This window comes from Heterocephalus glaber, unplaced genomic scaffold, assembly GCF_053883595.1.
Source record: "Heterocephalus glaber isolate CG9 unplaced genomic scaffold, H.glaber_assembly_v1.0 deba00001670, whole genome shotgun sequence".
NCBI classification, from domain to species: Eukaryota; Metazoa; Chordata; class Mammalia; order Rodentia; family Bathyergidae; genus Heterocephalus; species Heterocephalus glaber.
In genome coordinates, this window is record NW_028258408.1 from 110,604 (window position 1) to 136,951 (window position 26,348).

At 47.6% G+C, this 26,348-nt stretch overlaps 2 protein-coding genes across 10 annotated transcripts in view; one reads left to right on the top strand and one right to left on the bottom strand.

Annotated features, from left to right (window-relative positions):
* Positions 1–1,690: 1,690 nt before the first annotated feature.
* Positions 1,691–9,435, bottom strand: Gmfg (glia maturation factor gamma). Of its 7 annotated transcripts, none has more exons than XM_013077347.3 (7): positions 9,233–9,435; positions 5,844–5,940; positions 5,690–5,739; positions 4,888–4,982; positions 3,070–3,152; positions 2,128–2,201; positions 1,691–1,875 (listed from the first exon to the last, which is right to left on the bottom strand). In XM_013077347.3, the coding sequence occupies exons 1-7, from the start codon at positions 9,233–9,235 to the stop codon at positions 1,804–1,806; spliced, it is 474 nt and encodes a 157-aa protein (XP_012932801.1). In that variant the 5' UTR covers positions 9,236–9,435; the 3' UTR covers positions 1,691–1,803. The 7 variants fall into 7 exon arrangements, with proteins under 7 accessions (XP_012932801.1, XP_021095454.1, XP_087053613.1 ...); XM_021239795.2 differs by having other exon boundaries at positions 4,888–4,937; positions 9,233–9,432; XM_087197487.1 differs by lacking the exon at positions 9,233–9,435 and adding an exon at positions 7,053–7,690 and having other exon boundaries at positions 4,888–4,937.
* Positions 9,436–10,564: 1,129 nt separating this feature from the next.
* Positions 10,565–26,348, top strand: part of Samd4b (sterile alpha motif domain containing 4B) — a 47,141-nt gene continuing 31,357 nt past the window's right edge. For all 3 annotated transcript variants that reach the window (XM_021239756.2, XM_004859126.4, XM_021239755.2), the window contains exons 1-2: positions 10,565–10,728; positions 25,705–26,107. In XM_021239756.2, coding sequence (XP_021095415.1) covers positions 25,912–26,107 — 196 coding nt within the window. In that variant the 5' untranslated portion in view covers positions 10,565–10,728; positions 25,705–25,911. The remainder of the gene's footprint in view (positions 10,729–25,704; positions 26,108–26,348) is intronic.

Here is a 26,348-nt window from a genome sequence, read left to right on the forward strand (position 1 = left end):
ACCCTTTGCTCCCATTGGACAAATCCTTGTGCATACCCCATAATCTGATTGGATTTTTTACAAGCAGAGCCTCCTTGCTGACAGAAATGCAAGTATGGAGGGGTGGAAACCTCAGAAAGGATGGGGAAGAGGAGGAAGAAGTCACGGTTCCCTAAATCTCTTGCCTAGGAGAGGGTATGGCCTGTTGATCACAGGTAACCTGAGGCTTGAGTTCTGATTGTAGTGTCAGACTACTGACCACATGGCTTCAAACAGCTAATTTTGGCTTCTGTGCCTGTTTCTTCACCTTTGGTTGGGGATAATTGTACCTTCTAAATGAGTTAATACCTATAAAGCACTTGTAGAAGTACCTGGGACATAGTGAACCCTCAATAGAAAAGTTAGCTATTGCCATTCATTTGCTTATGAAAGTGCAGGACCTTGGACAAGTCCCTTTGCCTCTCTGACCTCTGCAGGTCACTCCTTGTCCTCTTAATTGAATATCCCTCTTAACCTCAGCCATCCTCCCTTTCCATCTCCAGCCATCAGGGGCTGGGGCTGTGATCGAGGGATAGATGGAAAAATGAGGTTGAGGAGGGGGTGTTAGCAGAGAGGAGCTCAACCTATCCACCCCCAAATTAAGGGCAGGGGCCATTTCTCTATGGCCCAGTGTAGAATGGCTCTGCCCTGAATTCCTCACACCAAGGGCTTGTTCTGACCAGGTATATGGGGGCAAGGGACAGGGCAGGGTGGGGTGATGTAGAGGATCTGGTGTTATGGCTTGGAGGGAAGAAGTAGGGTTAGAGCTAGGCTTTTAGACACTCCCCCGGAGTGCCAGGGTTGGGGAAGGGACAGTCCAGGCCCAAGGTCACTGTGTCATTGTTACTATAGCAACGGACACCTCTCCACAGGGAACCTGGAAAGAAGTGGCAGGAGGGCTTTCCAAGTCCCTGAATCTGTGACTAGAGACAGGAGGAATGGGAGAGGGAGGAAAAGCAGAAAGCGGCTGGGAATGGTGTGACTCATCTTGGCAAAAACTGCCTATCAGGATTAGGTGCTCAGTAAAGGTCTGAAGACAGACTGAGGAATGAGACAGTTCAATGCTCAGAGATGCTAAGAGAAAGGGAAGAATCAGGTAGGCTGGGGTCTCCCTTCCCTGACTCTTCAGCCCCCCTGTGGTTCACTGAGGATCCTGGATCCTCTTCGCCTCCCACAGCCCTGGGCCCTCAGGCCTGGCCAATCAGCTAAACTATCCACCCCCAGCAACTCCGAGCCCCTGAAGCCATTATATTGGATTCTTTGACACCCTTTTGGCCTTTAAATTCTTTCTGCCTTCGGGCTTAGCTGAGAAAAATGGCATTCAGTGCCAGTTGATGCCCGCTAGCACCCAGAGCCCAGGGGACGAGGAGACAGGAGGGGAAACCAGCCATCTGCATCCTTTACTCTCAGGTCGCCTTCTGCCCTTAGGAGGGACCCATCCATAGACTCAGATATTCCTCCCAAGTCCTCCAGGAGACCTAGGCCTCCCTTTCCCCCATTCCTTCCTCCCAGGAAATTCTATAGGCCCCTCCCATTCCGAGAAACAGGTGTCCTTTCCTCTAGGAGCCCGGCTCTCGTTCACTGGGTCTGCCCGCCCCCTGCCGCCATATGGTGGTACTGCAGGAACTGCCGGCTACAGCCCGCGATGAGGGACAGAAATTGAGTCAGCATCTGAGTTCTTGCATTTTTAATTTCTTTATGGTCTTGGATGTTCTCATCTTGAGTCCGACTCTTCAGTCCCGGTGGGGATTCAAACATCAGGAATTCAAGTCCCTGATTCATAGATCAACGAAAAAAAGACAACTTCTCTTGAAGCCAGGCCTCAGTGAGGTCATCAGTGGTGCGGATTTCAAACACCTGGGAAGACAGAGGTCTCAGCGTTATGATCTGGTGAGGACTCCAGATCCCTCAGACATAGAAGTCCAGGCCCAGTCTCCTTCCTTCAGATCTAGGGGTCCAGGCCCAGCCTCCTCCCTCAGACCCAGGGGCCTAGGCCCAGCCTCCTCCCTCAGGCCCAGGGGTCTAGGCCCAGCCTCCTCCCTCAGACCCAGGGGTCCAGGCCCCCACCCTATCTTCCCTAATACTACAGAGCTGAGGCCTGGGCAGGACCTTTGTGAGCTCTGCCGTCTGCACAAGCCTGTTTTTACTCCCCGCATACATCATCTGCTGTTCGGGCTTGCAGCCTGCATGGAAGACAGAAGGGCGCGTCACTGGGGACCCAGGCTTGCTCTGTGAAGCTTTAGCAATGTCCTGCAGACTGGGAAGTTTGGGGAGGGTCTTGGGAGCTGTTCTGAGAGGTCTCTGAAGACTGTACTCAGAATTTTAAGTTTGTTTGGGACCTTCAAGTTATTGTGAGGGTCTCTGGAAGATTTAGGGGCAGATGGGAATTTCTAGGCAAAGGGAAGAGAGAAGTTGTCTTCTGCCTCAGGATGAGGACAGGTGAGCTCTTGACGAATCTGAGCCACCACACTCACCTCACTGCCCTCACATCATGAACCCACGTATCTGCCCTGTCACTCGCAGCCTCTCACATGGTCACTCTCTTTTTCCCTTTTTTTTTTTTTTTTGTTGTTGTTGTGGTGGGGCTGGAACCTAAGGTTTTGTGCATGGCAGCTAAGCACCCTTGTTTTGTTTTTTGAGACAGGGTCTCACACTATGTATTTCAGGCTGGCCTTGAACTATGTGTCCCAGGCTGGCCTCAAACTCAGTGGTCCTCCTGCCTCAGCCTCCCAAGTGCTGGGATTAGAGGCATATGCCACCATGCCAGGCTCTAGGTTAAGCACTCTTTTTTTTTTTTTTTTTGGTACCAGAGATTGAACTTGGGACCTTGTGTTTTCAAGGCAGGCACCGGAACCACTGAGCTAAATCCCTGGCCCTAGGTTAAGTATTCTTAACAAGGGTGCCTGTACTTTGCACAAACACAGTCTCTCACTCATATACTCTAACCCAGGCGCCTACATATATTCACAAGTGTATGCACAAGACACAGTCACACATTTCCCAGTCAGGATCTAAGACCCACTGCTCAAAGCAGCCTGAGCTGTGTCTCACCCACAGGGCTGGAGAAGATGAAACACAAAGGGTAGGAAACCCGGCCGTCCTCGTGCACGTACTTGTAGCTGTAGACCACGAACCTACACCCATGAAAAGGAATTCAAACTCAGGACTTGGGCCTGGGGCCCAGACCCCACAGCCATCCCCCAGTCCACAAGTTTGTTTGTCTATTTGTTCTGTGGTACTGAGGATTTAATCCAGGGCCTACAGACTGAGCTAAATCCCTAGCTTGTTTATGTTTAATGGCTTGCTAAGTCACTAAATCAACTAGGCTGGGCTCAAACTTTCAAACACCCTGCCTCAGCCTCCCAGAGTGTTAGGCTCAGAGGTGTGCATTACCACACCTGGCACAATCCAAGAGCCTGAATCTTGACTGAGCCTGAGAACCCATGGTTAATGTCTGGGACCCAGGATACTCATGTCAAACACAACAAATGATTACAAATAATAATTGTCCTAGGGTGGGGATGTGGCTCAGTGGTAAACCACTTTCGTAACATGCATGAGGCCCTGGATGGCCTAGAATGTGTGATGCCAGGTGGGTGTGGGCCCTGACCTCCCCACACTGACAGGGGCCTGAGGGCAGGTGCAGAGCCATGGCTGAGAACTTCCTGGAAGAAGCAGCAGGAGGTGGGACCCCCATGCTCCGTTGTCCCATCAGACTCCAAGCACAACACAAATTCAAAGAAAAACCACAGAGAATGTCAGCATTAGCCTGGTATAGTGCTGCACACCTGTAATCTCAGGTACTCAGAGGATGAGGCAGGAGGATTGCAAGTTTGAGGCCACCTGGGCACAAGACCACCTCAAAACAAAAATTTTAAAAGGGCTGGGGATATAGCTCAGTGGAACAGTGCAGGCCTAGTATGCAGCAGGCCCTGGGTTCCAGCCTCACCACTTCGAGAAGGAAGAAAACAAAAACCCACTGTCAGCATTAACCCCCAGATTCGAGACCCTCTTCTTGGTGCAATTGTCAAATACCCATGAAGGGCATCTCCTGACAGAGACCTAGAGCCTGAGACTGAGGCTTGAAATCAGAGAGACCCAAAATGAAAAATGAACTTAGACAAGATGAAAAATATGAACAGACCAGTTTTGCAGACATGGTCAAAGAGCTCTTCCGAAAACAACAATGAAACAACAGGCTCATGCGGCTTCCTACAGATTCTACCTAATTATTAACATGTGCAAGGCTCTGGGTTCAATCCAAGCCCCACCACCAACCCAAAGCATTCCCCACGATTGAAAAGGAAGGAAAAGGATTGATAGAGTCAGGCACAGTGGTGCACACCTATAATTCCAGGTACTCAGAAGGCTGAGGCAACGGAATTGAAAATTCAAGACCAGCCTGGGCAATTTAGCAAGACCTTGTCTCAAAATTTAAAAAAAATATAAAGTAGGGCTGGGGATTTAGCTCAGCACTCCCTGGGTTCAATCCGAACAACCACAGAGAAAGAAGGAGGAAAAGGAGAAGCAGCTGGTGCCACCAGTGTTATATCAAGACCAAACCTTGATAAAGTATGTGCAAAAAACTAAAAAAAAATAAAATAAGCTCTAAACCAATATTATGTATAAGCTATTGGTGTAAAATTCTGTAATAGGGTAATAGCATACCGGGGCCAGGGATTTAGCTCAGTGGTTCTGCCCCCTGGCTTGCACAAGTGCAAGGTCCGGAGTTTGATCCCCCTGCCCCCAGACCAAAAAAAAAAAGATAATAGCATACCAATAAAATTATAGTTTCACAATATGAACTCCTGGATCCAAATACAGATCCTGAGCCCCTGCCAAGGCCTCCCTTCCCTCCCCACAGCATACCTCGGCTGTCTCTCTGGCAACTCCAATTTAAGTTCCTCTGGCGAAATGTTCTGAGGCCAAAAATACACATAGGAGAGAAGACAACAAGTGACCACCTGTAAATGAGCACTTACTGTGTACCGAGACTTAATTCACTGAGAACCCTACAGGGTAGGTCCTATTATTATACCCACTTGACAGCTGAGAAAACTGAGGCCCAGAGGGGTCAAGGGCCTTGTCCCAGGTTGCACAGATAGCAAACAGAAAAGTTCAGATTTAAATCTGTGTTCCTGTGGTAACCATTTCACTAGTTCCTTTCAGAGGGTCCAAAGAGCCCAGCTCCTAGCCAGTTCCTTTCCGCTGTCAATCGGCTCAGCCCTGGTCTCTGTGACCCTGTTATCATCCTTCCCCCAACAGTATGAATGCAGCTTATGTTACTGATAAAGACACCTACGCTGGGAGGGGTCTCCCTGATCATAAAGGATTTCTGCTGGCTTTTTGTTAACTTACCTAGAAACTCTTTCATTTACCTAGGTCCCAATGAAGTATTATTATTAACATTAGCACTTTATTGAGCATGTACTATGTGCCAGGCCTTTTTAAATCCATGACAAGCATTAAATCGTTGAACCTGCAAATGATCCTATGATTTAGGACTATTTTCCAGATTTCACAGCCAAGGGGACAGGTCATTTAGGCAAAGTCCCTTGCTTACAATTACCACTGTGCTGAAACTTGACATCCAGCTCTTACTGGTTCCAATGCCTGGCTCTTAGCTTCAGTCCCGGCTCCTGTGGTCTCCCAGTCCCACCCTGCCCCTCACCTGCAGTTCTTCCTCCAGTACCACCATCTGCCGGTCTTTGTCCACCTTCACTGGGGAGGGAGGCGCACAGGGGTTAGATGCCCCTCCCATCCCACAGGGTCAGGAGCCCAGCCCTCCCTGCCTGTCTCTGCTCATGGGGGAAGAGGTCACTCACTTATAATGGCTGCGTTGTCCGTCTCTTTTCGGAAACGGAATTTCCTCAGCTTTTCCTTCAGTTCTGGGTCCACCTCACACACGACCAGGGAGTCAGACTGTCAGAGGGTCCCCGGACAGCTGAGCTGAGCAGGCCCGGCTCTGGGCCCTGCCACCTCCAGCTGCCCCATCCCCAAGCCTCAGTTTCTCCAGCCACCAGTGAAGAGGCAGAGGTCCTCTATCCCACCAGAAACCTTTGTGAACTCGAGGCAGATGCTGTCCTACCCCACCCCTCCAGGACACATAGCTGGAGGGGACAGGGCGGAGGCTGAACCCCAGCCCTCTCCATGGCAGGTACCCCCAAGGATCTGCTTGCCTAGGGCTAAACCCAGTACCCCCACTTCTCTTCCCCTGGCCAGGCCTGTGCTACACTTGGGTCCCCTTCCTTGCTGTGACCTCCACCCACAGCTGACCTTCATCCCAGTACCCTCACACTCTAGCCCCTCGCCCTTCCCGTTCTACCCCTGGCCCCCAGACCATGATATTTTCTGTCCACAGCCCTCTTCTTTTCTCAGTTTCGCTGTCTTGTAGGGGTGGGGAACAGGGCTGTGGGGGGCGGGCTGTGGGGCACGCGGAAGGTTCCATCCAATACCACATCCTGTTTATGCTTAATCTGGGGCAACTGTCACAGAGGGCTCCTCCCTCTTCTTCCTTCCCCTTATCTCTCAGGACCTATCTGGCTTTGCAATCACTCAGACAAGGGATCAAATACTGCCTTGCTGTGAGACCCTAGCTAAGGAACTTCACCCCTCAGGTCAGGATTGTTGTGAAGAAAAACTAGCTTTGCCTACCTCCCAGCATGGTAGACTTGCTCAATAAAGAATAAAAAAAAAAAATAGTAAGGAGCTCCTTGGCTCCTCTCCTCTTTCAGGAAGCCTTCCTGGGTTTATCCCACCTGTAATAGATGAATCTCAGCTGAGAAAGGGGAGTGCAGAGACTCACTAGCTATACTGCCATCCTTTATGTTGGTGGCTAAAGGGATACCAGAGAAGCACCTCCCTTCTGCCTGGCTGATGGAGAGTGCTTTTCCCATGCTTATTCAACCCCATGGGCCTTCTAATGGCCTTTAGGCCTACAACAACAGAGTTCAATCCTGCCTGCCCTGTATCTCCCTTTTAAAATAGTGTGTTGGGGACTGAGGGTGTAGTTCAGAGGTGGAGCATATGCTTACCGTGTACGAGGCCCTGGGTTCCATCTCCAGCACACACAGAAAAAAAGAGTGTTTTGTATTTCCCCTTCCCCATCTTGAAGTGAAATTCCTAGGTAATGTAACCCACTTACACACACAAAGTAAAAAAAAAAAACAAAAAAAAACCAATATCCTGATCCTGTCATATAAAGAAGTAAAAGGAAAGTCATTTATGAGAAAACCGTATGTGTATTAAAAAGAAAATGCAAGCAAACAAAACTTTCCCAGAGTCCTAGCCCCACCCTGGTGGCTCCGGGCCCCCTCTGTGGCCTGCCCTGGACCCCACACCTACTCCAGGGCATCTCTGCAGCTCTTCTCCCTCTCTCCTTGTGTCACTAATGTCCCTGAAGCCCAGCACAATGTTATTTCTTTCATCTTAAGAACCAAATACCCTATCTCCTCCCCAGCTACTACTCACTCATTTCCTTCCTTTTTCAGCAAAATTTCTCAAAAGAATTGTCTACATTTGCTGCCTCTAGTTTGTCCTCCTGGTTTTCCCTTAACCTCTTCTCCAACTAAATTTTCACCCTGGCCCCTCTCCACTGACTCCTCTTGCCAGGGTCACCAAGGGCCTCCTTGTGCCAGATTTAACAGAATAGTCAGTCCTCAGCAGCACCTGACAACTGCTTCCTGTTGCCTGAAACTTTTTCTTCACTTGCTCTTCAGGACACCACACTTATCTGTTCTTTTCCCATTCCTTTGGCTGCTCTTTCTCAGCCCCCAACCTTGCAGCACTGGGGACTGAGCCCAGGGCCTTCACTCTGAACTTCATCCCTAGCTCTTTATTTTATATTTTGATTTTTTTTTTTTTTTTTTGAGACAGAGTCTCACTATGTAGTCCAGCTGGCCTTGAACTAACAGCAATCCTCTCGCCTCGGCTTCCCAAGTACTAGGATTATAGGGGCACACCACCCTGGCTAGCTATTATTTTATATTTTGAGACAAGATCTCTCTAAATCACTGTTGCCCAGGCTGGGCTGGAACTTGTGATCCTCCTGCCTCAGCCTCCCAGAGGGAGGGGATTAAAGCCAGCCTTTCACCACCATGCCCAACTGCCTGTCCACTTTCAACTCCTGCCTAGATGATGGAAGCAGCTTCTCAGGGTTCCCCTGACCCTGCCCTACCTCCCACCGACTGTTTTTCACACAACTGCCAGAGGGGTCCTCATAAAACCAGTCAGATGTTATCCCTAGGGCTGGGGGTGTAGCTCAATAGTAGAGTACTTGCCGGTTCATAGGCAGGGCCCTGGGTTCCATCCCCAGAGCAGAGAGAGAAAGAGAAAGGGGGGGGGGGGCAGAGAACATCTTTCTTCTTCCTCTTCCCTCAAAAATCTCTCACATTTCCCACATTGTTTTGGTAAAAGTCAAAGTCCTTACACTGACCTTTAAAACTAAAATTTTCTACAGCCAGCCCAACCCCATTACCTCTTGGACTTTGTCCTCCAATACCCTTTTTTGGCTCACTCCACTCCAGTCAACTTTCTTTCCCTCTTTTGTGATTCTGTGAATGGTCCTGCCCCAGGCCCCTGCCATATGTTGGTCAGTCTTTCTGGAAGCCTCTTTCCTTCCTGGTTCATCTCCTCATTCTTTCAGTTATCTGCTCAAATCTTACCTGATGAAATAGGCCTTTTCCTTCTGAAATAATTCTGACCCCATCATTTCATCTTGTTAGCTTACTCCCTCCCAAGAGGTACTTATCATCAAGTTACATCTATTTCCTTATTTATTGTGTGCATCCCTATTCCCCCCCCCATTAGACTAGAAGCCTCACAAAGGCAGGGATTTTTGTCTTCTGTGTTGATTGCCATATTTCTAGCACGTTGAGCAGAGCCTGGTACACATTACATACTCAAGCAATCATCACACGAATGACTGAACCAGCACTGGCGGAGCACAAGCATTCTACACTGCAGTCAAGTCGCTGCGTACATTCAGAGGTAGTAGATGGAATTTGTCAACTCTTCCACCCTGTGCTGGTGATCCCAGCCTCGGCTGGTTTTCCTGCTCTCTCCCTCAGGCTGCCCCTTCTCAGTCTTCCTTGAGATTGTCGATTCTTTTTCTCCAACCCCGTGTCCCCACTTCTAAGGATTCTGTAGGGTCCTTGTCTCCCTTCATCCTTCCTACATTCCGGGCTAGGTCACTAGCACCCACAGCAGCAATTACCATCTTTAATGATCCTTAAATCTTGGTCTCCGGCCCCAATTTCTCTTAAAGTCAGGCCATCTGGTTGTGCAGCCTCTGGCCCTTGATGCTGGTCGTCCCACTCTGGGCTTCTCCTCTTAGGGCCAGGCTCCCAGAAGTTTTGTCCTGGACTTTTCTTCTCTCACTCCTGCTCCCGCGACCAGCCAGTCTCAGGGCTGGCTCAGTCTGCCTCCGGGGCATCCCTTCCCACCTGCACCTCCTCCCCTCCCCACAGTCCTGTCTTGCCACAAACCCTCCCCGCCCCCTCAGCAGTCTCCCTGGATTCCTAGCCTCTAGTTCCACTCTTTCCCTTCTACCCTCCCTCGATAAGCCAGAGACATCTCTCCAAAACCCCCAACTCCCCAAGACCCTCCCTGTCTTGATTCCCTCCCGTGGCTCCCACGTGCCTTCAGCACAAGTCCAAACTCCCTCCACAGGCCAGACATCTGGCCGCGGCTCATTTCTCACCACACCCTGTCTTAAACTCGACACTCCACCCCATTGCATTGCTCTGAGTTCCTGTAACAAGCCTGGTCATTGTCACCCCCGAGTCTTCTGGGTGCGGGACCCCTTCCAATTAGCTCACTTCCGATTAGGACAGTTTATGGACTAGATTAAAAAGAAAGTCAGGGTGACAACTTCCATTTATTGACGATGTCCTTTGTGCGGAGTGCTGCATATGCCTCCTCTCTCTCCATCCTACAGGTCGATCTCTCCTCGTTATCAGGGTCTCATCTCACAGCAGCTCAGACAGTGGCGAGGCAAAACGCCGGACGCCAGCAGTCAGACGCAGTTCTTTGTCCCTGGACGGGCGGTGACCCTGCCAGGCTAAGGTCCAGGGTGGGGCGTGGCAGAGGGGCGGGGAGGAGAGGGCCTGGAACGCCAGAAAGAGGAATTGTGATTCGGCTTGGGGCCGTTGAGGCAGACGGGCACGAGACTGCCCCCTGCGGGCCTGGAAGCCCAATAGCGGCCTCCACAGAGCCCGTTGCCCTTGGCAACGACCCGCGCGCCCCTCCCTTTCCCCGCCCTCCTCCCGAGCCCGGGGTCTGGCCAACTGCCTGTCACCCCCACTCCCGACCAATCCCGCTGAGGAGGGGGCGGGCCCCTTGGGCCTCGTTCCAGCCCCGTCGCTCCCCTCCTGGCCAGGACCCCGCCTTTCTCGGCCTACACCTCCCGCCCTTCGGGCTGCCCTCTCCACCCATTGGTTGGTACGCCGTTCGTCATCTGGGTGCAAGCTAATACAGGCGCGCGAAGGCCCCCCGTCAGGGAGGGGCCAGGGGCGGTGACGCACGGCGCCGTGACGCAGCGCGACGACGGCGGCGGCGGTGGCGGTGGCGGTGGCGGCGGCGGCGGCGGCGGCGGCGGCGGCGGCGGTGGTCGGTGCAGGAGGAGGGAGGGGAGCTTGCGGGCCTGAGAGGGGGCGACGGGGGCGGCGGTGGCCTGAGGAGGCCCGGGCGGCGGCGGCGGAGGCCGAGGCGGTGAGCTGGGGCCGGGTCGGGCCGGGCGGGCGCAGGGCGGCGGGTCGGGGCGCGCGGGGCTCCCCTCAGGGCGACCCAGGCCGCGCGGACGGCCCCGCCCCCTCAGGGACCCCGAGCCGCGGGCGACGGCGGGTGCGGAGCCTGGACCTCAGAGACCGGGCCCGCAAGGGAGCCCCGCACCCGGCCCGGCTCGCCCTGGCGGGACCCTTTGAAAGCTTCCCACCGAAACCCTCCCCACGCCCTCAGGATCGCCGAGGGCCCGGGCCAGGGATCTCCCTCCTGACCCCGCACACGTCTTCCCCGAAGCCCCTGAAACACTCTTGGGCCCCTCGTACGCCTGAGAAACCCCCTGAGACTACTCTCCTCTTTAGCCGCCTTCTCCAGAGACCTTCATGTGTCCCTACAGTTTTACTCGCAGAACCCCCCCCCCCGCCCTTTGACCCCCCCCCCCCAGTCCCCCATCCTTCTCCAATATGGAAAAATATTCCGCGGAGGCCGCTCCTCATGTTTCCCCAGAAACCTCTCTCCTAAGTCCTCAAAAGCTCCCACTGAGACTCCCTGAAATCGCCCCCAGACCCCTGGGCACCTCAGAAATCTTTAATTAGAGATGAGCATCGTATATCCCAGCAATCTCCCCCAGACTTTCCTCTCACATACCCCTAGTACTTTCCCTCCCACCTACCCTTCTCCCAGAATTCTTAGAGATTTTCATACCTAACCACCCAAAACCTTAAGAATGCCCCTGATGAACCCTGAACATCTTCCTTGAAGATCTTCTTCCTACATCCCCCAGAAGAGTCTTACTCAGAGACTCTTGAAATGCCCCCAGATCACAAAAATTCACCTGGAGGATCCCCACAACCACTAGCCTATTGGGAGCTGTCTCCCATACACACTGCTTCTCACATACTGCTTTGAACCTTTGCACAGATCCCAAAAATCTCTCCCAGAGACCTCATGTTCCCTCAAACTCCCCACCCTGAAATGCTCTAGAAATTACCCTCATGTACCCTAACAGTCTTCCCAAGACCTCTTCCCCCATTATCCTAAAAATCTTCTCTAGAAATTGAAGTCACCAGAGAACTGTTCTTCTATAGTCCAAAAGCTTCTTCCAAAACCTCTTTTATGAATCTTAATTTTTTCCCAGTAACCCACATCACATCTCAAAAAATTGGATAAGGAGCCTAATAAGTTCCCTTGTAGTGTCATATTCTCTAGAACTCTTCTTAGATAACTTGAAAATTCCTCCTTGTAGACCTGTTTTAGATGAATTTTTGTAAAGATCCTCCTTACAACCCCAGTAAGACCTCCAGAATCCTCCTCATGACCCCTCTGAGGTGCAGTTTTCCACACCTCCTCACATCAGAGACCCCAGCCATCACCTGGAACTCTCCTGCGATGGCCCTTGAAATCCCTCTCAGAAACCCCTCTGAATCTCTCCTGGAGCCCCTTGAATCATTACTCAGAGGCCTCTTGCCTTACTAAGAGACTTTTCTTAGATATACCACTCCTTCATAGGTTCCCCCCAATTCTCAAAAACCCCTTGTAGAAGAGTCCCCACACACATGCCTAACCTTCCCTCAACTCTGAGCTTCTGTGCTTCGAATCCCAGAATTCTTTCTGAAAAACCTTCTTCTCTGACACTCTTAGGACCTCCTTAAAACTGCCTTCTCCTTCTGCCCATATACTCTTTTGGAGACTTTACTCAGAGGTTTCTCCTCTTCAGAGATCTCTAAGGAGTTTTTTTGGAAAAGATCTTTTTTTCATCCTACTCTGGTACACTAAGATCTCTCTCAGAAGACCACACCTTCCCCAGGCACCTTTTAGAGAATTTTCTCCCAAAATGTCCTGCATCAGCAATACCTAGCACTTCCTGAGACTTCCCGAGAACTCTCCCTAGGATTCCCCAAGAAACTCTATTCAGGATTCTGTCAGATTTACCCACTTTAGAGGCCTCTTTTTATCCTCCCATCTCGCCCATTCTCTTTCCTCTGAAATCAACTCAGAGACCTTTCTAGGTTCTGAGCCTCCTACCATTATGTCTTCAGAGCTCCTGCCTCCTCCAGATTTCTTTAGCCTCTTTTTATTTAATCATTTTATTTGTCTGTAGTGTTAGAGATCATACTCAGGTAATCTACCACAGTGCTACAGTCCCAACCCTTTTTATTTTTTGAGACAGTTGCATTGAGTTTGCCCCGGCAGGACTTGAACTTGCAATCCTGCTGTCTCAACCTCCTGAGTAGCTACTAGCTGGGATTACGGGCATGTACCACCTGGCTTCTATGTCTCCTTTTAAAGATCCTTCACAACCATCCCCCCTGAAAATCCCAATGCTCAGACTTTTTTCTCAAGACTTTTCTCTGAGGTCCCACCCTCATAGACCTCTCTTGCCTTTAAAAGAGTGAGAGACCATTACTATTCTTTTTAGAGACTTCTTGAGGAAGAAGTCTCTCCATTTTCCTTTCAGAAGCCTTTCACTTTTGAAGCCCCCCTTACAAAAGAACTCCTCTTTTACAGCAGTGGTCAGAGTGTGTTCCCTGGGCCACAGTAGCAGCAGCATTTGCTAGAAATGCAAATTCTTTGATCCCACACAGGCTTATTGAATCAGAAAACCTGGAAGGAGGGCCTAGCAACCTGAGTTTTTAACAAACCCTCCCGATAATTCTGATGAATGCTCAAGTTTGAGAGTCACTGCTTTCTGGGAGGATTTCCCTTTCCCCACAAAAGAGTCCCTTGAAAAATGCCTCAGAGTATGCCTTTGAGCCCTCCTACCCAACTTTTTTTTTTTTTTCTCCTACCCAACTTCTTATTCCTGCAAGCCCCCTTTGTGAAGTACCCATCTTTCAGAAAGACTCCATATTCTTCTTGAAGGGATCTTGACTTCTCCACAAGGATACCAGACTCTGAATAATTACCTCAATATTCTGCCTTTGAATGGTTCCCTTTCTGACTTCCCTTAGCACTTTCTCCTTTTGGTTCCCCCTTGACCCTTTCAACCTGCCCCTAGCCCTTTGGTGCTTCTGCTTTAAACTGTTATTTCCTTGAACACACCTTTCTCTTTCATCCCTTATCCATCTCTCTACCTAAGCATCCTCCCCTTGAGGCATCTTTAGTTCTCTTCATTCTTTGTCTTTACTGCCAAGTGCTCTCCATTGTATTTCTTAAGATACCGCTCACTTTCTCACCTGTTGTTTGTGGTACTGGGCATTGAACCCAGGGGGACTCTCACAGAGCTACATTCCCAGCCCTTTTTATTTGAGACAGAGTATTACTGAGTTGCCCAGACTGACCTTGAATGTGAGATGCTCCTGCCTCAGTCTCCTGAGTAACTGAGATTACAGATGTGTCCCAATGCACCCAGCTCCCTCATAGTTTTCTATGTACTTGTGCACTCACTCTCACTGGGTTCCTCTTTGAGTCTGCAAGGTGGGATCTGCCCCCTTAGGAGTCATTGGAGAATGATTCCGAGTGTTTCAAATCTTAATCCTCATTCAGTTCAGTGCACCTTCCCTGTTCCCTCCTCTTCTCTTCTCACTTCCCTTATTTCTCTTGCCCCCACTTGCTTTCATATATAGGAATTTTCCTTGTGCTCTTCCCTGATTCTGAGCTACCCCAAGTTCTGTTCCTGATGACCTACTTTACCCTTCCTGGTTTGCTTCTCAGCTCTGTTCAGCCTCAGTAAGTCTGGGGTCTCCACAAAGCTCTCAACTTTTTCCAAGAGATTCTTTTCCTCTCTAGGGCTCAGAAGAGGAAACAGACCCCCCCCCTTCCCCCGGTAAGCACTGAGGTCTGCCTTCAGGGAGCTCACAGTCCAGTAGAACTAGGCAGAGTACGCTAGACCGAACATGAGGTAGATTATGTGCTGTGGGGATTCAGCAGTGACAGGAACCCTTTACTTGGAAAGGCTTCATGGAAAAGGTATTTGGGCTGAGTGCCATTCCATAGGAGTTGTGACAGTGATGCAGTGCCTCCCAGGTGCAGGAAACAGCTTAAGCAGTGGGTCAGAGACAAGAAAGCTTCATTTCTTACCAATAGTATCTCTTCTGTTCATTCATGGATAGAGGTGAAAGAGGACATCTCTTCCATTTGCATGGTGTTTTTCAGCTGCACTTTAGTAGCCCAGAGAGTAATGATAATAATAATGACTACTGTTTGTTGAATGTTTGCTGTCTGCCAGGCACTGTTTAAGTGCTGTGCCTGTATGTTCTCATCTCACATCATGAGAACCCTGTGGGGTAGGTAAGCTACTATTAACCTCATTTACATATGAATCAGAGGACAGGTGGGATTAATAGAAAGTCTGTGTACCCTGTCCATTCCAAGATGATATGGATCAGAGTTGGATTTTCTCTTCAGAGTTGGGAGCAATGCTATTATAGCGTGATAGGCTCTGGGGCCAGAAAAGAGTTGCATCCCACATCATTCTCCTATCAAGCTTGTGACCTCTGACAAGTTACTTACTCTAGTTGTAAGTTTCCAAGGCTAAATAATGAGCCTAAAACCAGACACGGTAGTGCACACCTGTAATTTCAGGGACTCAGGAGGCTGAGGCAGAAGGGTCATGAGTTTGAGCCCAACCCGGACCACTTAGACCTTATCTAAAAAAATATAAAGGGGGTCAGGATGTAGCTCAGTGCAAAAACCCTGAGTTCAACCACATCCCACCCCCCCCTAAAATGGTAATAATGACATCCTATTTCAAAGAAATGTTATGAGGACTAAATAATACATATAAATACAATACTTAAAGCCTTGCAATGAAGTGCTAATAAGTATTAGTAAAAAGTAGTTCCTATCAGCTAAGATTCTTAACACATAAGTGACAGAACTTTAGCTCATAGTGGCTTAAAAAGGGGATTTTGATTTCCAACACTATGGGGGGGTGGGTATTAATTGGCTCATTTTACTGAGAAGTCCAGAGTTAGAGTGACTTAGACTTAGTTACATCCAGGAGTTTAAGTAATTTGCTCAGTGTTCTCATTTCTCCACTAAGTTAGCTTCATCTTCAACAGGCTTCTGCTTTGTGGTTACAGAGATGATCCTCAGCAGCCCTAGGTTGAAATCCATTCTCCTTATTCATTCTATGGGGAAAAATAGCTTTCCTGAGAGACCTACTTTGGAAACAATTTGTTTTGAATAAGTTCAGGATGAAGACAGAAGATCCTTAAAGAGGTGTTTTGGATTCTGTATTCTGGAACCTGGTCTCTTGCTTGCTGGCCAAACAACTGTGATTTCATCCCATGTTCTTTCTGGAGCAGTAGTGGTAGTTCTCCTTACTGTCCCCCAGCCCCAGTTGTTCCCTCCTCTGTGATTGTTTGGATCCAGAGAGATCTTTTGGCTGGTCTGACCCAACTAGCCTTTCCTTTGGGATTGAGAGGCAGGAATGATTTGATCAGCTTGACTTGGTGGTAGCTTCTGAGTGTGGAATCCAGGAGTCCTGGCATTCAATCCCTTCACCTTGGCTTTGGAATTTCAGTGCTCAGAACTGTGGAAGAGAGTTAAAGTAGGTTGCTATGAATGGAGTTTTGTTTTAGTGTAAACTTGAATAGAGTCTGGTTGAGGGCAAGTTACAGAATAGTGGTGTGCAAGTCTCAAATGTCTCCAGCCTGCATTCATTCATTAAACAGTTTATGTACCAGAGAGGCTGGGACAAAAAGATCGCAAATTCAAGGGCAGGCGGAGCAGCTTAGCTAGACCCTGTCTCAAAAAATGTAAAGGGAGGGCCAAGGATGTAGCTCATTGGTGCTGTACTTGTCTGGCAAGCGCAAGGTCCTGAGTTCAATTCCCGGTACCAAAAATAAAATTTAAAAGTGTAAAAGGGCCAGGTGTGGTGGTGGATGCCTGTAATCCCAGCACTTGGGAGGCTGAAGCAGGAGGATTGCTGCGAGTTGAGGCCAGCATGGGCTCCATAGTGAGTTCAAGACCAACTTGGACAACATAGAGAGACCCTGTCTCAAAAAACAACAACAAAAAACCCCCAAACAAACAGAAAAAATATATAAAGGGCTGGAGATAAAACTCAGCACTCCCTGGGTTCAATCCTAGTACTGATGGGCGGGTGGTAATAAATTTTTTTAAATGAGGTACTGTTCTAGGTACTGAAGATATAGCAGAGAATAAAACAGTCAAGGTTCTAAAACTCATGGAGTTTATATTCTGATGGGGGCAGTTATACAGATAGTAAAAGAAATCTAAATGTGATGTGTCCTATGAAGGAAATACAAACCTAGGTAAAAGGAAGGATGGAGATGACGCTGTAGACAGAGTGGTCAGAAATGGCCTCTTTCAGAAGGTGACAATTGAGCCTGATTATCAGATAAATGAGAGAGAACAGTTGGAAGAAGATCTCCTGTGGGGCTTTCTAAACTTTAAGGGGCCAGGGAAGTAGCTCACTGGCACAGTGCCTGCCTGGCAAGCACAAGGTCTTGAGTTCCATCCCTGGTACGAAAAAAAAAGAGAGAAAAACTAAACTTTAAGGAAAGTTACCACAGATACTTCCAGAGGGCCTATTGTGTGCCAGGTGTTGTGCTAGGAAATGGAGATAGAGCAGTATAAGCAGTCTCCTCTTCCCTTGTGGCTCTGGTAGTCTAGGCAGTTTGGGAAGAAGATACACTTCTCAATATCAGAGACTCATTCCCACTGGGGAAATGGTGACGATAGGGGCACATGTGAGCCCAAATCTGTTTAAGAGAAGCAGGAAGCTACTAGAAGATTTTTTGTGGGTTTTTTTTTTTCTTTTAAGCTGGACAGTGGCACAATCAGATTTTTGGTTTTTTAGAAAGTTCACTTTGGTTTATTAGAGGAAAACAGAAGGGTGAGAGTGGAAGCAGAAAGGCAAGTTAGGCAATCCATTTACCCACATGAGACCCACATGAGAGATGATGGTGATTTGAATATGGTGATAGTAAAGGTGGAGAGAAAATGTATTTTGGATATGGAGAAAACAGGATTTGATGGCATTAGAGAAAGGAATCTTTATGCCTCACAACTCTTGAGAGTAGTTACTAGTGTCAGGTCCATTTTACAGATGAGAAAAGAGGTGCAACAAGGTGGAACCACTTGCCCAAAATTATGCCAGTGATAAGTAGTAGGGTTATGCCAGGTGTTACATGCTTGTAATCCCAGCACTCAGGAGGCTGAGGCAGGAAGATTGCCTCCATCTTGAGGCCAGCCTGGGGTACAGTTAGTTTAAAACAAACCTGAACCATATAGAGAGATCCTGTCTCAAAAAAGAATAAGGTTGTGAGTGTATTTTCAACCCAGCAGTCTGGTTCGAGCCACTTGAATTCTGGGACAGATGAGGATATGTTTGTCTAAGTAAAAAGGACTGGGGGTATTGCTCAGTGATAGACTACTTCCCTAGCATGCAATAGGTTCTGGGTTCAATCCTTGGCACATCAGAAAAAAAAAGAACTATCAAGATCTGATGACTAAGCTGCGTGAAGTAGCATAGCACTCTGGGAATCTGAGGTAGGAGGATCACAGGTTCCATCCAGCCCAGCCTGGGCAACTTAGCAAGAAAAATAAAAGTGGACTGGGGATGTAGCTCACTGGTAGAAGGCTCCTGGGTTTAATCCCCAGTGCAAGAGTTGGGGGGCGGGGGGCCTGATTATTGATCTTCAAGAAGAGCTGAAAATGACTACAAAAAAATCGAAGTTGTCCACATTTAGACGTTTGAATCTACAAGAATTTATTGCATTCCTCAATGAGAAAATACAGGTGTAGAAAAGGGAAAGAGTAGGGGTAGACTTTTAGAGAGGAAGGGTCAATATTAGGAGTGAGAACAGGAACACTCCTTTATTCCAGGGTTTCCCAAAGCTTTCCATACTGTGCTTGTATTCTAGGGGCCCTGCCTGACTTCTCTTTTCCCTATTCTCCTTTCCTTCCCTAGGACTATTCATACAAAAGGCAGTTTCTCTGCTGAGGCAGTAGTATATGTATTTTATTTACATATTTCAGGAGTTTTTGAAAATATGGGGGGAGGGTTGTTTTTCGTTTTTGGTTCTGGGGATTGAACTCAGGACCTTACACTTGCCAGCCAGGCGTGATGCCACTGAGCAAAATCCCCGGCCTGAAAATATGGTTCTTCCTAGAACCATATTGGATTCCTTTGACTTCCAACATTCTGTTCTCAGGTTAGGATGGTGAGTTTATCTTAGGTAACTAGCCCATTACCTTGTTCATTAAATGTGGGTTCCTCAAAGGCCTTGATGGGTGCTGCACAAGAGCAAGCACTAACAATGGGCAGAAAGGTTGATAAGGCCCCCTTTATTTACCCAGAGATGTTGGCATTAGTGGGTGTACCCCAAGGCCCAACTTTCTAGGTATGGAAGGAAACTTACAGGAAGTTGCAGCATTTTTCTGAAGAGCAAGCAAGGGCTTTGATGTCAATTTTGTACAGTCATGGGCAAGTGACTTTCTCTGCATCTCAGTTTTTCCATCTGTAAAATGAGGATATTTATATATATAATGTATTTATAGTACATCTGTTGGAGGGACGCTATGGATTGAACCCAGGGCCTTGTACATACTATGTAAGCTCCACCACTGAGCTATACTTCCGGGCCCATATATATATATATATATATATATTTTTTTTTTTTTTTTTTTTTTTGGTACTGGGGATCGAACTTGGGTCCTTGCGCTTGGGCCTACATATATTTTAAAAACAGTTTTTAGACTCAAAAGAGCTCACCCATGGAGAACTATTAGTATGGGGTCTGGAACATGGTACTTAATCTAAGATATGTGAAGACATGCTAAGCATCAAGCTACCGGTAGATTGGTGTGTGTGTGTGTTGGATACTGAGAATTGATCCCAGAGCTCGCACTGACCTACATCCTCCTCCCTTTTTGCTCAGTTGCTAAAGATACCAGACTAGGCCCTTGCTTGCCCTCCTCCTGCTTTAACCTCCCAGAGTGCTGGGGTTATAGGTATGAGCCACCATTCAGGCTGATAGATACTTTGTATACATTGTTTCAGTTAATTCTTCTAAGGAGCAGTCACTGAGGAAGAAATTTGAGTTACTTGCCCCAAAGGTCAACACAGCAAGTAAGTATCAACAGGAGAGCACCCTGGGGATTTAGCTCAGTGGTGCCACCCTCTGCCTGGCAAGCAAAAGGTCCTGAGTTCGATCCCGGGTACCAAAAAAAGAGACCAACCTGAACTACATAGTGAGATCTGTCTCAGACAAAAAAAAAAACAAAACAGCTGGAACTGTTCTAAGCCGAAAAGGAATGTATTAAATCCAGGTCTTCAAATAATATGAACAGGTCTCCCTTTTTTCCCCTCCATTTCTTGACTGCCTTCATTTGTTTTGGCTTTGTTTGGGAAACAGACTTCTATTCACAAGGCAGCAGAGATAGCACTCAGTAACTGAGAACTTAGTTCCCTAGTAATACCTGAAAAAGTCCAGGGAGGACTCTCCTGGGCCAAGCCTTCCACTGTGTCTACTTTTGGAGCCAAGAAAGGCAGTTTATTCTTCAAGGAAAACTCTAGTACCTGGGTGCTGGTACTAGAATCTGGGAATGGATATTTGACAGGCAAATCCATCACAGTAAGATACTACCGTAAGGAGATGTCTTGGAATAGTTGTTCATGCCTTATCCAAGTCATCATCTCTGGCTGTTGCCAAACGCCAGGGATAGAGGTGGCTGGGGTCCTCTGGTCCTTTGATGGAAGGGAGCCAACCAATAAAATAGTGCCATTCTGTCTTGAAGACATACAGAGTTCTTGCTATGGGGACAATTTTTTTTTTAACAACACAATCTTGAAAACTCCCCAGTGTTTACTGCATATTCCCAGAGGCCTTCTCCATCACTAGATCCTCTCCACCAATAAAGTTTCCTGAGCAGTGGGACCTTAGAGAGGGCCAGAGAGGCCTTAGGGAGGACCAGTTAGCCAACTTCTGGTCTTTTCCCAGTTTGTGTCCATCTCTTCCAAGGACCACATGCCACAGGTTTTGTTTGTTATGTGTGGTAGCTGCTATTTTAATGTGAATGGGTTCCCAACATTTAAAAATGTTTTTTTGGTTTTTTTTCTTTTTGGCTTTGGGGTGTTTTTGTTTTGTTTTGTTTGGTACCAGGTATTGAACTCAGGACCTTGCGCTTGTAAACCCCTAGCCCTTGGGGGGTTTTTTGAGACAGGGTCTCACTGTCTACTTCAGGCTGGCCTTGAACTCACTATGTAGCCCAGGCTGGGCCCACATTCAAAGCAATCCTCCTGTCTCAGCCTCCCAATTGCTGGGATTACAGGCATGTGCCACCATGCTTCACTGGAATTTTATTTTTAAAAGATTTCCAGTTTCTCTTTTTAAAAATATCTTAAGATCTAATAATTCTGGACCCACATTCTCGCACAGCAGTAGTTGATTAGAGCTGACTAGTGACTTCTCCTTTTATTTTGAATTTGTTTTTGGTTTTGTTTTTTTGGTACCAGGGATCGAACTCAGGTCCTTGTGCTTGCAAGGCAGGCCCAGTGCCACTGAGCTAAATCCCCACCAGTGACTTCTCCTTTTAGAAAGGGTGTGGACTCTTAACTCAACATAGTCCCTACTGGCCTGTTTTGTTCAAAGCCTAACTTGTGAGCATCATATTTGAGACCCAGTTCTGTCCCAGAGCTTTCCTGGAAGAAGCTGGATTAATGTTTAGTCAACAGTTTATTTGGGGGGAAACAGTGGAATACTTTTGCTATTATTTAGGAAAAATAACCCAATAAAAGACTTTATGGGAAAGAGTGTGTACAACTTCAGTCTGTTTGTGGATTTGGTCATCTTTTTGCTGTAAATGCTGTTGGCATGTCAAACCTCTCATCACAAATGTTCCCTCTGCAATAGCAACATGTCCACCTATCTTAGGAGTTGCCACCCAGTGAAGGAATCCCTCCCACTCCCAACGAATGTTCATCCAGACTTTGCTTGACCACTTCCAGGAGCCAGGGAGCTTATTACTTCCTCACATGGTAGCCAATTCCATTCTTGGACAAATGCATTATTTTAAAATTCTTCCTTATGTTGAGGCAGCTGTTGCCTCCTTGGGACTAAAAGCCACAAAATGCTAGAGCTGGGAAGAAAAACTGATTTTTTTTTCAGGGACATGAGCTACTGCTCAGCTGCCCTGGATCCTGGGCAAACACTGATAATTAATCCCAGCACTCTTTCTCACTAAGCTAGGAAGTAGAATGCAGCCTTAATGTTTTTTAAAATTAATTTCTTTTTTTATTACAAAAATGATGTAATCACTTGCAACTAGTAAAATAGTACAAAATCATATAAAGTAGGGCCGGTGATTTAGCTCAGTGGTTCCACCACCTGCCTTGCAGGTGCAAGGATCTGAGTTCGAGCCTCGGTACCCAAAAAAAAAAAAAAAATCATATAAAGTGTTAAGGCTTTGTTGTGATGGCACATGTCTATAATCCTAGCTACTCAGAATGCTGAGGCAGGAAAAATCACAAGTTTGAGCCCAGCCTGGGCAATTTAGTGAGACCCTGTCTCAAAGTAAAAAATTTAAAAAGGATGAGGATGTAGTTTAGTGCCAGAGTGCTGGCCTAGTATATGTGAATCAATCCTTAGCACCACAAAAAGAAAAATAAAGTGTTAATAATTCCTCGTAATCCCAGCCCTTGGTGGGCTGAGGCAGGAATATCGCTGCAAACTCAAGGCCAGCCTTGGCTACATAGTAAATTCAAGGACAGCCTGAATATATAGTAATACCTTGTTTCAAAAAACCAATCAATTGGGCCAGGGGTTTAGCTTAGTGGCACCATGCCTGTCTCGCAAGCACAGGGTCTTGAGTTTGATCCCCAGTACCAAAAAATCAGTCAACCAGCCAGTCTATTTTCCTTTCTTCTTTCCTTCCCTCTCTTTGTCTCTTTCTCTCTCTGTCTCTCTCTCTCTATTTATTTTTTGGTACCAGGGATCGAACTCAGGACCTTGCGCTTTTGAGGCAGGTGACAGAACCACTGAGCTAAATCCCTGGCCTCTCTCTCTCTCTCTCTCTCTGATATGTGATATTAGGGATCAGACCTGGAGACACTGTGCTACTGACCTTCATTCCATAACCCCCTTTTTTTTTTACTTTTTACTTTGAGACAGGTTCTTGAGAATTCCAAACATGTACCACCGCACCCAGTTTATACATTTCTTTATATAGGTGCATTTTCATATGTAAGAAATACAAGGGGCTCTGTATGTGGCTTTTTTTCTAAACAAAAGTGGCATCATATTATACATGTTGCTCTTCATCTTATGGACAGTCTTCCAAGTCAGTAAATAGAAATCAGACACTAGATACATTTTTTTGCATCTTGCTTTCAGGACCAAGCTTGCTTTTTTGGGGGGTGGGGGGACTGGGGATTGAATTCAAGGCCTTTGCACTGAGCTATATCCCTAGCCTGGTTCGACTCCAGGTTGTGAACCTCTTGTCTCAGTCTCCTAGGTGCTAGGATTGCAGGCACCACACCCAGTACATTTTAATAGTATATAATATTGTGTAGTGTAGGGTCTACCCTAGTCTATTAATCATTTCTCATTAATAGATGTTCCCATTGCTTTGTTTCTTTGGGACCTTCCTCAGCATAGTACTCCAGGCATCTACCACCAACCAATCAGATTTAGCCTGTAAGTTAGAATGTATTTGTCATGTCTGACACAGGCTAGTTCCTTTTCTCATACATTCTAGAGTAAAAAAGCAAACCAACTCCAAGATCATAGTGAATCTGTGGCTGGAGGACTACAACTGAATCCTCTTGATTTTAAACATTTCTCATGTCCCATGTTGCCTGTTACTTAGAACCACCTACCCTGGATCTCTTCTGTGTGCCATGTCTTGATTAGTCAGTCCATTATGTCATTCCATCCGAGTCTCCTTTTTCCCCAGGGGAGATTTCCTTTTTCTAAGACCAGGCTTCCAAACTCCTTTATCATGCTATGGACCATTTCTTGTAACATCTTTTCTCCCAGGGCTGTAGAAATCATAATTGTGGTTTCCACCTTCACCTCCTTCTTTAGCTGTTCATTTACAAGTCATGGAGCCCCTTCTATGTGTCAAGCCCTATTCTAGGGTCTGGCTGACTGTATAGCTTGCATTTTGGTGGGAAGAAAGAAACAAGATGGTTTTAAAGGTGCCAATTTATATAAAAGAAATGAAACAGCACCAATACAGTGGAGTGACCAGGGAAGAGTCTCCTTAGATTTGGCTGTCAGGGAAACTGAGGAAGTGACATTGAGCTGAGACCTGAGTAACAGATGGGAGCCAGCCTCTAGGGAAAGAGGAATCCAGAAGGAACTTGGTACACAAGGAGGTTTGAGAGGCCACAAGTATCCTATGGGACCTTTTTGGCCAAGATTGGATTTAAAGTGCAAGATTTTAAGCCAGGGGAGGACAACATCTGATTTCTCCTTTTAAAAGATTACTGAGAGGCTCATTTCACTTGGAACAAGTTTTGTTTGCCCTCACACCTCTTCCTGCTTCTTATACCCAAAGGGATTGACAGACCAGTTTGCTCTGTTTAGGGATCCCACAGGGAATCTTCAAGGCGAATCACAGACATTGTCAGATGCATCTCACTCCCCTCCTCAGTAGGGACATGGAAGTTTAGGGAGATGGGAGTAGCTTCCTAAAAGGACCTCTGAGCCTACAGATTCAGTGTCTCCTTGTAGAATTCTCAGTCCAGGGAACTTCAGCCTTTTAGCAGCTAGAAGAGGATGGAGCTAAATGTGGTTTGGGGATGGAGCCAAGGGTACTGGTTGCAAGAGAGACAGATGGGGGAAAATGTTGAATGGAAGCCTGAAGCTCAAGACACTTACAAAAAGGCTTTAGAGTAATGTCCAGAAAGCAGTCCACTGAAAAATAGGCATTTTTGTTTGCCCAGTTAAAACAGCTTCTGTGTATTCCTCTGCCTAAGGAGAATTTGGACACTTTCTTGTTTGGGAGTTTTTGATTTTTGAATTGTCCCCTTCCCTTCAGGTTGATGTCCTCTTGACTCTGGGGTTTGGATAATAGGCTGGTATTCTAGGAGCCAGGGGAACTTTCCGGCCCAGAGAGCTTGAATCTGAACCAGACTTTTGGGGAATGAAGAAAAGGACTAAGAGGGATTATCTCATAGTAGAAGAGATAGGTGCAATCTTAAGAGATCAGAGGTGTCCTGTCTCCAGAGTGGGAGAGCTGGGTGGAAGGGTGTGAAAGCCCTTCAGCCTGTCAGTGACCTTTGAAAAGTCTCCTGTCCATGCCCACACCCAAGGGCTGACAGGTACCCAACCAGTAATTGACCAGATAGTTATCTGTATAGTATCAAGCTCTCCATCTGGGGTTACCACGCCACGATCCACTACTGACCAAACATTGTGGATTTTCATTTGAAGTAATAAAAGAGCTCTTTAGGGTTCTTTTGTCAGATTAGCATTCACTTTGTTTAGCTCTCAGAGGAGGTGGCCAAAGACCAGCAAGGTAAAGGGAAGTGCATAGGCTCACGTGTTTGCTTAGTCATGTCACCTTAAGCCAGATCTCTATTAATTCAGGTCTTTCCCATAATGCACAGTTTTGGTTTTTTTACCTTAAATTCTTTTATTGGTACATTTTAGGTATACAATACATTTACATTTCTCATTGGGAACTTGTACCTTTACATGATGTATCTTTATGCAGTTTCTTACTTCCCATTTTAGAAAAATCTTTCCAGCTTTCTCTCTGCTTTAAATCTGCCTCCTTTGCATCTGTGACAGCCGGGTGTGAGGGACAGCATCTTCTTAGTCCCTAGGGTGCCACTTAAGCCTTTTATCTGGATCTGGAGATTGAGGGGAAGTTGGGTTAGTATCTGGGACTGGCTCCATCTTTTTCCCAGGAACTCCTTAGAATAAGCATTCTGAAGGTACAGGGATAAGGCTTTTAGCATAAGGCTTTCATGCCCCCCTCAGCCCACACTTACCAGGACAGCTTCAACCCCTTTATCCTCTCTGATCCCTTTGCTTCCTTTTGCAGGAGCCGGGAGAGGTGTGGCTGGACCAAGACTTCCCCCAATGTGAGCAGGCTCCCTCCTCCCCTCGCCACCTGTTGCCATCACGCCAGGGAACATCATCAAGCCCTGGCCCTCAGGGGAGAGAGAACAGGAGCCCAGAGCCGAGACCATGTGACGGCGCTGGCCCTTGCCACCGCCGTCCCCCCCACCCTGGCCCCAGGCCTGGCACCATGATGTTCCGAGACCAGGTGGGCATCCTTGCTGGCTGGTTCAAGGGCTGGAATGAGTGTGAGCAGACAGTGGCCCTGCTGTCGCTTCTGAAGCGGGTCACTCGTACCCAAGCTCGCTTCCTGCAGCTCTGCCTGGAACACTCGTTAGCGGACTGCAATGACATCCACCTGCTGGAGTCAGAGGCCAACAGTGCTGGTGAGTCTTTGCCCTTAGAGATGGAAGTGCAGCAGGAGGGATACCTGGAACAGGTGTGAGAGGCCCATGGAGGCCAACCAACAGTGGTGCCAAGAAATAAGATTTCTTTGCTTGCTGGGGAGTCTTTCGACTCCCAATCCTGGGTTTCCTGGGGCTGTGTTGCCAGATTATCCTCAGGCATGGAATGGGGGACTCCGAGGGGAGGCAACACAGATTGGAAACTGCCCACAACAGAGGAGGA